General features: G+C 29.0%; 2 protein-coding genes across 3 annotated transcripts in view; one reads left to right on the top strand and one right to left on the bottom strand.

Annotated features, from left to right (window-relative positions):
* Nucleotides 1–9,771, bottom strand: part of LOC100165438 (transcriptional adapter 2-alpha) — a 16,034-nt gene that overhangs the window by 4,272 nt on the left and 1,991 nt on the right. The window lies entirely within an intron of this gene.
* On the top strand, nt 370–1,797 carry LOC103309059 (52 kDa repressor of the inhibitor of the protein kinase-like). 2 transcript variants are annotated; one of them, XM_016803453.2, is made up of 3 exons: nt 370–884; nt 1,025–1,124; nt 1,188–1,413. In XM_016803453.2, the coding sequence occupies exons 1-2, from the start codon at nt 590–592 to the stop codon at nt 1,090–1,092; spliced, it is 363 nt and encodes a 120-aa protein (XP_016658942.1). In that variant the 5' UTR covers nt 370–589; the 3' UTR covers nt 1,093–1,124; nt 1,188–1,413. The 2 variants fall into 2 exon arrangements, with proteins under 2 accessions (XP_016658942.1, XP_029344563.1); XM_029488703.1 differs by lacking the exon at nt 370–884 and having other exon boundaries at nt 935–1,124; nt 1,188–1,797.

Below are 9,771 nucleotides of genomic sequence, written 5' to 3'. Positions count from 1 at the left end.
AGTAATGCAAATAAGCTGTTAACGCAGCGCGGCGCCGTCGTCAACTGCAGTTCCAAAAAAGGTGGGTAAGTGGATTTTGCTCTGCTGTACAGTAGGTTACAATTGGGTCACTGTATAATGGATCGTATTAAATTTGAATTCAATGATATAATATCATTGTATAAGAAAAACGATTCTGAGCGGAGACGGTATGTCAGTCTAGGTATAAGACATAATATTATATAGTTTATGGTATTAAAAAAAAAAAAATTACCTTTAATAAGTACCTATAATAAATTCCAAATTAATCATATCACAATATCTATTAGGTACTTTTAACACGTTATACATCAACAACAAACCGTGATACTATCATAGATATATAATAGTATACTTTAGAAGTTTCAAGTATTGATCATTATAGTATGGCCGCTCATTACTATCAATTATCTGTTATCAGTAATTGGTGGTCCAAAATATTCGTGCCTGGTGGTCAAATACCACAGTAAATGCTCAAAGTAATACAATATACAATTAGTTATTCAACTATTAAATCTATTTACTGTAAACGATAAACATTTCTGCTTTCTGATATATTTTTAAAATTAAAATGCCGACGCTCTGTGCCATTGTTGGGTGTTCTAATAAAACAACAAACAAAAATATCTCTTTCTATCGTTTTCCAAAAGTTAAGATGAATGCTGCGTCAGACCTGAAAATGAAAATGAATAAACAGCAAAATGCTTGGTTGAAATCATTACGCAGACTTGATCTAGCAAATAAAAATATTGACTACATGCGTGTATGTTCTGCTCATTTTAAATCTGGTAAACCAGCCAAATACCAAGACGAAAATGATCCAGATTGGTGTCCAACATTAAATATGGGTTATTGTGTTACTAGGGGTAAGAGTATATTATTAGGTATAGGTATAATGATGAATTTATGAATTTAATATGAGAGGCTATTGTAAAACTAAATTCACAATTACCATTAAAAGTATATCAATTAAATCTTTGTTAAATATAAAATATTATTGCTTAAGGTGTAGCTACTTCTCCAGTCATGAAAAGGATCAAAGAGCTACTAAAAGGATATTCACGAATAAAATAAATGATTCAAATTCTACAATTTCAATTAACAATGTAAAAATACCAAATTTAGTTTTAAATATTAGTCCTAATTATTAATCAAAATTTTTTATTTAGGATTTAGTTACTGTAGGTATCGAAAACGAAGATAAGCCAATTGACACTGGTATATCGTCTTCAACTGAAATGACAATGATTGACATACAAATGTTACAAAATGATTCAGTACAAAATAACTTATTAATACCAAAATTAAAATCTGAAATTGACTATTTAAATTTAAGTGAAAAAACTTTTGAGAATAGACCAAAAATGTTAACGTATTATACTGGGTTAGAGAGCATTCAACTGTTTAACTTAATACTAGATCAAATTAAATCAGGATTAACTTCCAGCAATCAAAGATTATCAGAATTCCAAAAGTTATTATTATGCTTAATGAAACTAAGATTAAATTTACCATTTGTGGATTTGGGTTACAGATTTAATATTACTTGTTCAGCTGTTTCTAATATATTTCGTAAAGTAGTATTTCTTTTAGAACATATGTTCAAAAAATTAATTTACTGGCCTGATAGAGAATGTTTGCGTACCTTAATGTCTAAATCATTTTTTAATGCATTTGGCAATTCTGTTGCAGTAATAATTGATTGTTTTGAGATTGGAATTGAAAAACCATCAAATTTAAAGGCCTGAGCTCAAACGTGGTCATCTTATAAAAATAAAAACACTGTAAAATACTTGATTGCAATTACTCCACAAGGTATTATTTCATATATATCTGAAGGTTGGGGGGGTAGAGTCAGTGATAAGCATATAACAGAAAATTGCAACTTCTTAGAAAATTTATTGCCTGGGGATATAGTGTTGAGAACACATTAACATTTTACCCCCTTTGTCTGTCTTACACATACAATAAGGATATACTTGACCACTAAAAGATTGTTGATTTGTAGTTAAAACAAGATTTTTGTCAGCATCTGTAGTAACAAATCTTCCCAGTAACTCAGGTAAAATAGCTTCATAAAAGAAACATTTTGATTTAATAATTATTTCATTACACAATTCGTGGTTTATGTTGATGCGTTCTATGTGATAGTTATTTGGCGACCAAATAACAAAATCTGCATAATTAAACCACAAATCAGCATCTGTGTTTGAACTTGGTAGAAGTATGGATGGTTGTTTTTCAAATTTCCATCTGTTAAATAGTCAAGGTTTTCTATATCGTTTCCCTGACTTAGACTATAGGGACATTTTATTTCCAGACAACCTTTTCCACAACAGTTACAGTTAATTATCCCATCTGGACTTGCCCCCATGTATGGGATATTTGAATTAATGACTAATCCAGATTCAGTAACTGAAAAATTTATATGGTTGTTTTTTAATTTTTCAATGTATAATATTCGGCCCATTACTTTCATTAGTATTACCCCATTCTGTTGCTGCATTTTTAAATTTATTATTTAAGGGATGACAAATAGATTTAATAAGGCTTATATTTGAGTTATACGTTTTTACTGAACACACATCCTTGACTCTGGATGCAGTTATACGTCCACTTCTATACAAAAACCATTCTTTAGATTGTGACTGTAATCTAGTAAGTTCTTCAATTTTGTTACAATCATTCACAGTTAAAGAAAAATCCATACTAGAACCTAATGTTATTAGCTTTTCTCTACTAAGTAGTGCATTTTCATCTTTATAAATTCCATTAAAACTTTTAGGAAAAGAGTTAATTTTAAATTTTAAATTGTAAGGGGATACTACCTTTAAAATACCAGCATTACTATTTATTTTTTCCAACTTCGAAAGAAAATTATGAAAAGTATCATTATCTTGAAGTGTTTTAGGTACTATTTTAATCAAATCAGTTTTTGATTTATATGTAAGTGAACAATGTGGATCAATAGTTTTTGGATGGCTAAAATCTATAGAAGATATTTTTTTTGGTTCAATATTTTTCTTTGAAGGGGTAACCCAATATGCTGAGACATCAGTAACTGATTTCTCTGATTCAGATTTTTTCAAGCTAATGAACTGAAGAAAAAATAGCACAACGCCAACATGCGAACAACATTCTCCTAGACCAGCCATGCAAGTACAATGAGCAGCTAACACATCTCCAGATTTTTTTAAAATAAGCCATGGTATTAGTTTGGTATCATTCAACCTTTGAGAATGACACACCTATAAATTGTTCAAAGCAGAAGCAAAATTATACTAAGCAAAATAAACATTTTTAATAGCAGCTTTTAAGCATAAACTCACCTCTGAAACTACAAGCGTGTTATTATTAATATCTAGCCATTTTACATTGGATATCCATCCACTTACAAAAAAATTATACGCTTCTAAACTTTTATAAGCCTTAAACTCTTGTAAAGTGTATGCACTTTTAGTTAAAACAAGGTAATTAAATATATCAGGATATGTTACATCTGGTACTAAATCTAAATTGTTAGACCATTCAATAGATGGATCTTTAAGCATAAAATATAGATCATTGCAGTCGATATTAAATATCTTTTCTAGGTACCTTTTTTTAACTTCCTTAGTCATACTCCTAATGTTATTACTTAGTTTTAAATCCATTATACTTGTAAATTAACACTAATATGTTATTAATACATGTATTAATACGGTTAATCGTTTATTTAGAACAAAATTTAATACAATAAATGTCATTAATATATTATAATATGCAATATTCAATGCATTTTGGTAGTATCACCGGCGTTTTTGGACCACCAGTTATTGATAAGAATTAAAATAAGTTTGAACCTAACCTATATTATAATAATCAATTAAAACAATAGAATATTAATAATATACCTATAATGTAAAAAAAAAAATGTTATCTCTGAAATATATTTATTTGTGGGTCACCAATATTTTGATTATGTTTATGTCGGGTTTGTCTTAAACTTTTGACACTCCACAATATATTTTATATACTTAAACAGTAATAGGAAAGTTCACCGTGTGCTAAATTTCCGGTTTATAAACGTATTTTTATGCAACGCAATAAACTATAATTCCATCGGACTTTTTTTCCGAGATTCGTTTATCGAATAGATAGGGAAACCGAAACGGATCGTGCACTTGATTCCTTTTTTAATTAATCAGTATCTGCAGCAGCCTGTTTGTGTCAAATAACCAAATTAGTTTAATGTTTCTATCCTATAACTCATTGATAAATTTGATCCAACTTAAAAGTCGATAATGCACTTAATAATCTTTATGGCATTTAATTAGATATGGTTTTATTAAAAAATACGATTTCGGGTTGATAATATTTGGAATGTGTAAGTCGAGGGGACGAGCGAGGAAGGTAAAGATATTTTCGATTTTGTAAAAATAACGCCGTTTATTTAGAAATATCGAGTAACTGGAGGGTGGGTATAGTTTCGTTACGGTCTAACCAAACCAGCTGCATGCGAGTACAATGTTATAGTACAGTATAATATTATTTTATTTGTCAATTTCGAATATTCGAGAGCGGCAATTTACACAATACGCATGCGCTTAGCAGTTTTTATAGTATAATACATAATAAAATATTATATTGTACACAATATGGTCGCCGGCGTTATTCTTCGCAAACTCTGCGGGATATTTTAACCACCCCGCGCCATTCCACATCATCTACAGACTACAGTATCTATAGAATGGATATGTGTATATATATATATGTTTGTGCCCCATACATGCACAACCATCTGCGCACACACACTTAGACGTTGGACACGAACTATACGTATATTCACACACACACACACACACACACACATATATATATAAGGGCGATTCACCCTTCGTGATTCACCCTCTTTTTTTCTCCAATAATGCAGTTCGTCGATATAGGATTTTTATACACACTACTTAAGAAAATTCCTGTGCGGATACAAACATCTGTTTTTCAAACGAGAACGCCCCTTTTCAACAGTATAAATTATACAGGGGAAATTTTTGATGTTAGTAAGGGTAGTTTTGAGTAGACAACTACGCGTTCTAAGGATAAAAGGACCATGGTAATGGGTTTGAAGTATAATATCGATGGTAAAAAGAGCAAATTTCGTAACCCTCTCTTTTGTCAAAATATTGTTGTCATGGCAACGTAATTATAAACTTCATATTATTAAATTCTTGTGTTTAACCAACTGTCGAAACAACCTTTGATCGTTAGGTATAACTTTTAACATGATTCGTTATTTTAACTCGCAAGTCAATATGATATATAGTTAAAAATGCTTTAAGCATATTTTGAAAACGTACCCCTCAAGATTTTAATTTTGATTAGGCTACACAATGCGTCATATTGAAAGCTGAAATGTTAATAAAACACATGCACACGTTTAATAAATACAAAAATACTGTGAGAACAGAAAAAGCAGTTGTTGACAGTTACTCTAATATAAATAGACTTCAATAATAAAAAAATAAAATATAGATTACGGGTTGTCATTGGCGTTGACTCATAGATAATAGAGATATGGATAGGCCACGCTTACGTCAAATATATCTGAGGCCGCGTTCCCGGAGGGGAAGGCAATTGAGGCTCCTTTATATGTATTGTTGATACTCGATATAGGTATACTTTATTTGGCCTAAATTATTCGCCTCGAAGACCGCCTCGAAGACCATTATATTCTGTCCATATCTTTATTATCTATGCGTTGACTGTAGGTATATCATTATTATCTACTAATAGTTTGTAATTTTTAGGTATTGTAATCATTTTCCACCAAACAACACATTTTTTATATCATTTTAAAATATTACTTTTAAGATTTAAATTTAAATTATTATTTTAAGATGTGTTATCAAAACCAATAGTTTAATAATAAAAACGTGGAATACAATGCCAAAAAAAATGTGCAGCTGATTTAGCAATCAAATTCTAAATTACCGAAATCAAATACGAAAATATTATCCCGAAAATAATAATTATTAATGAAATAGAATTTTTCAAATATCAAGCAAAAGCAATAATTCTACCAGAGTTACAAAAAGCAACTGTTTTAAATATTTTAAATGCAATGGTAAACGTTGACTACTTGACTATCATACAAAATAATATGTTCTAAGTTATATAAAATGATAAATTTGAGATTTATATTTATTTTTTTATTTTTTATTTATTATACCCAACTATTTTGTTTAATAATTACAATTGCAATCAGCTTTAGTTTTTTGTCAAATCAATGTTCAAAATACGTTATAAAAAAAAATTCAATTAAATGGGAATAAAATACATATTAATACCTAAATAAAATAGGGAGCGAATATTTGTAGTTTTGCACTGGGTGCCAAATCTTAACGGCACGTCTCTGTATAAAGGTAATATGTACTTAAAATTTATTTTTATTTGAAAACCCCATCGCCTTAATTAATCATATTAATATTAAAATGTTAAGACGTCAAATATAATATTGTTCTATAGTTTTTAGATAATAGAATTGTATTATATATTATATTATTATAGTATAATTGGTATTTGGTATTGTAATCGATTAACGATTTAATTAATCGAATTAGTTTTGTAAAGTGGTATAGTCTCTAATAGACTATAGAGTGTAACAAAATATATGAACACATGTTGATATAATATAATAATAATATGGAAATGGAGGCTATGGTGATTTGAAAATTCTAGTCATTAATATTAATCTATCAACATTAATAATTTGTAAAAATAGCCCAAATATAATATAATAATCCTATAATGTAGTACAAAAAATTCAAGAATCTGAAAATATAGTCTATGAGTATATCTAAAAATTCTCAAAATCAGAATTTGAATAAATTCATTATTAAAGAAAAAAATGGGGCGATATTCTTGGTTAATCACCCTGTATATACGAACTACGTATGTGTATTGTATTATATAATATATAATATAGGCATGGGTATATTATATTGTTTAAATTCGGGCGGTGGATTTTTTTTTATACAGTTTATCGAATATTTGGTACTTATTTTAGTAAAAATGTCCATAGTCTATAGGTAATATTATATACTTAAAAATCACTTTAATGTATAATATTATTATGAAAATGTCAAAACATCACAAATAATATTGTTCCATAGTTTTAAAATAATACAATATTGTATTGTACCTATATCATATTATTATAATATAATTGGTATTTGGTATTGTAATCGATTAACGATTTAATTAATCGAATTGGTTTTGTAAAGTGATATTGTCTATAATAGACTATAGAGTGTAACAAAATATATTAACACATGTTGATATTATGTGATCAGTTTTTGCATTATTCGTTTCGTAAATCAGTGATGTAAACAGGGGAGTGCTTTGGGGTTCTAACCCCCACAAATGTTTCGGGCCCTTCAATTATAAAACATAATAATGTGAGTATTCTTTTGTCCCACCCAACTGCAACGTGCGCCACACATGCACACTAGAATACGTATAATATAATACATCATAAAGGCGTGTTAGTAGGTATTGTAAATTGTAATGTTATGTACATTCGGACGTTCGTGTTTTTTTTTTAAATTTAAAGATTATCTGGTGACAGCACCATATGGTAAGAGATGTGACCATGATAATATAATATAATAGTGTAATAAATGAAGTCTCGTTCGGAGTCACGCCGATAATATGAACCTACAGCGGGTTATACAGACAGAATTATTTTAAAAGCCATTTATTAAATAATAGTTGTTTGAATTCCCCAGAAGAGAAGTGAAAGCCTGTACCCAAAAAAAAAACATATATATATATAATATATACGTCCTCACAAATATTTCCAATATACGTCGTACAAAGAACACTCAATAAGGCGCAGTCATATAATATATAAATATATATTATATATTATGTACCTTATAGTTTATTGCAACAACCCTCGCCGGCATACCCACCCCCACACACACACACACACACAAACACACACACACACACACACACACACACACACACACACACACACACACACACACACACACACACACACACACACACACACACACACACACACACACACACACACACATATATAGGGCGTTATTCGAAATAGGATTTTTGGAATTCTTATACGTACTCTAATACCAGACACTTGAGATTTTTTTTACTACTTAAGGAATGTTCTGCGCAGATAAAACTTCTGTTTTTCAAACGAGAACACCCCTTTTCAGTTGTATAAATTATACAGTGGATATTTTTCTGAAATTTTTGACGTTTCAGAATCACCATATTCGTAAGGGTTGTTTTTGAGCATACAACTTCGCATTCTGAGGATAAAAGGTCTAAGGATAATGGCTTTATAATAATATAACATCGATGGTAAAAAGGGCATATATCGTAACTCTCACTTTTGTCAAAATTTTGTGGTTACAACGAAATTATAAAACTCATATTATTTGCTTGTGTTGAACAAACTGTCGGAATCCCCACATTACGATTTGACCATTATAACTTGTGTAACATTATTCGTTTATTTTAACGTCGTAAGCCATATTTTGAAAACGTATCTAAGCCTCAAGATTTTGATTTTGTTTATGCTACATAACACGTCATATTGAAAGCTGAAATGTTAATCGAACACCACACGTTTAATAAACACAAAAATTCTGTGAAACCGAAAAACCAGTTGTTAATTAATAGTTACTCTAATATAAATAGGCTTCAATAATAAAAAAAAAGTGGGCAAGTGGGTGTCGCTCTGCTGTACAGTAGGTTACAAGTTGGTCATTGAAATGGATGGTGTTAAACTTGAATTCAATGATATAATAATATCATTGTATTAGAAAAAACGATTCTGAGCGAAAACGGTCAGTCAGCCTATGATATTACTAAGTATATCTGTTGATATATTATTGTAAATAAAGTAATTTATATATTATAACCTATTTACGTGGAATCTTATTTTAAATTTTCAATCCTTAACTATAAAAGTTGAATATTTATTATATTTTTAACCACGAAATAATTATTAAATTTTTAATAAATTTTGTCAAAATGCGAACTATAAATGCTTATAAAAATAAGAAATCGGGTAATTATCTGATGTTGTAAAAATATGAACTTTAAATGCTCATAACAATTTAATTTGACTTTCTTAAAGACATTTTTTTTTTTTATAAAGATAGAAATACTCATGAAGAATTTTGTATTACATTTTCAAATCTTAGATTTAAAAAGAAAAATTTTTACTCAAAATAATTTGCTAATTTTCGTGGTTTTTTCCGTATTTTGTCAATATTTGAACTTTAAATGCTTATAAAAAAAACCGTGACTAAGAATTTTAATGTTTTTCAAATTTTATTGTAACAATATATTAAGAACTTTGCATTAAATTTTCAAACTTTTTTATCCAAAAAATAAAATTCATTGACATTCATAGAAAAAAAACCTAAAAAAGTTAGAAACTGAGTATATCCGTAAACAGCTCATCAAAACAAGTCAAAATATTTTGAAAATTTTTTAAAATCTAATATTAACATTCAGTGAAAATTGCATGTATTTGTTTTAGAGTTACACCAAAAGCCAAAATCGATTTTGAAAAAAACCGATTTTGCGTAAAAATTCCCGTTTTTCCTTAGTTTTTTTGTTGTTTTTCTGGGCGGCTTTTGAAAACTATTGGGGATTTTAACCTCACAAAAGTACTAACTAGATTCACTTTCCCATCAAACAAGATGCTGAAGTTGAAAATCGAACCAATAT

This window comes from Acyrthosiphon pisum, chromosome A1 (genome assembly GCF_005508785.2).
Source record: "Acyrthosiphon pisum isolate AL4f chromosome A1, pea_aphid_22Mar2018_4r6ur, whole genome shotgun sequence".
Lineage (NCBI taxonomy): Eukaryota > Metazoa > Arthropoda > Insecta > Hemiptera > Aphididae > Acyrthosiphon > Acyrthosiphon pisum.
This window is presented reverse-complemented; position numbering and strand designations above follow the sequence as displayed.

Coding starts and splice junctions, on each gene's coding strand:
- LOC103309059 (XM_029488703.1), top strand. CDS start 936: ATGAGAGGCTATTGTAAAACTAAATTCACAATTACCATTAAAAGTATA. Junction 1,125..1,187: donor CTACAATTTCAATTAACAAT/GTAAAAATACCA, acceptor TTTTTTATTTAG/GATTTAGTTACTGTAGGTAT.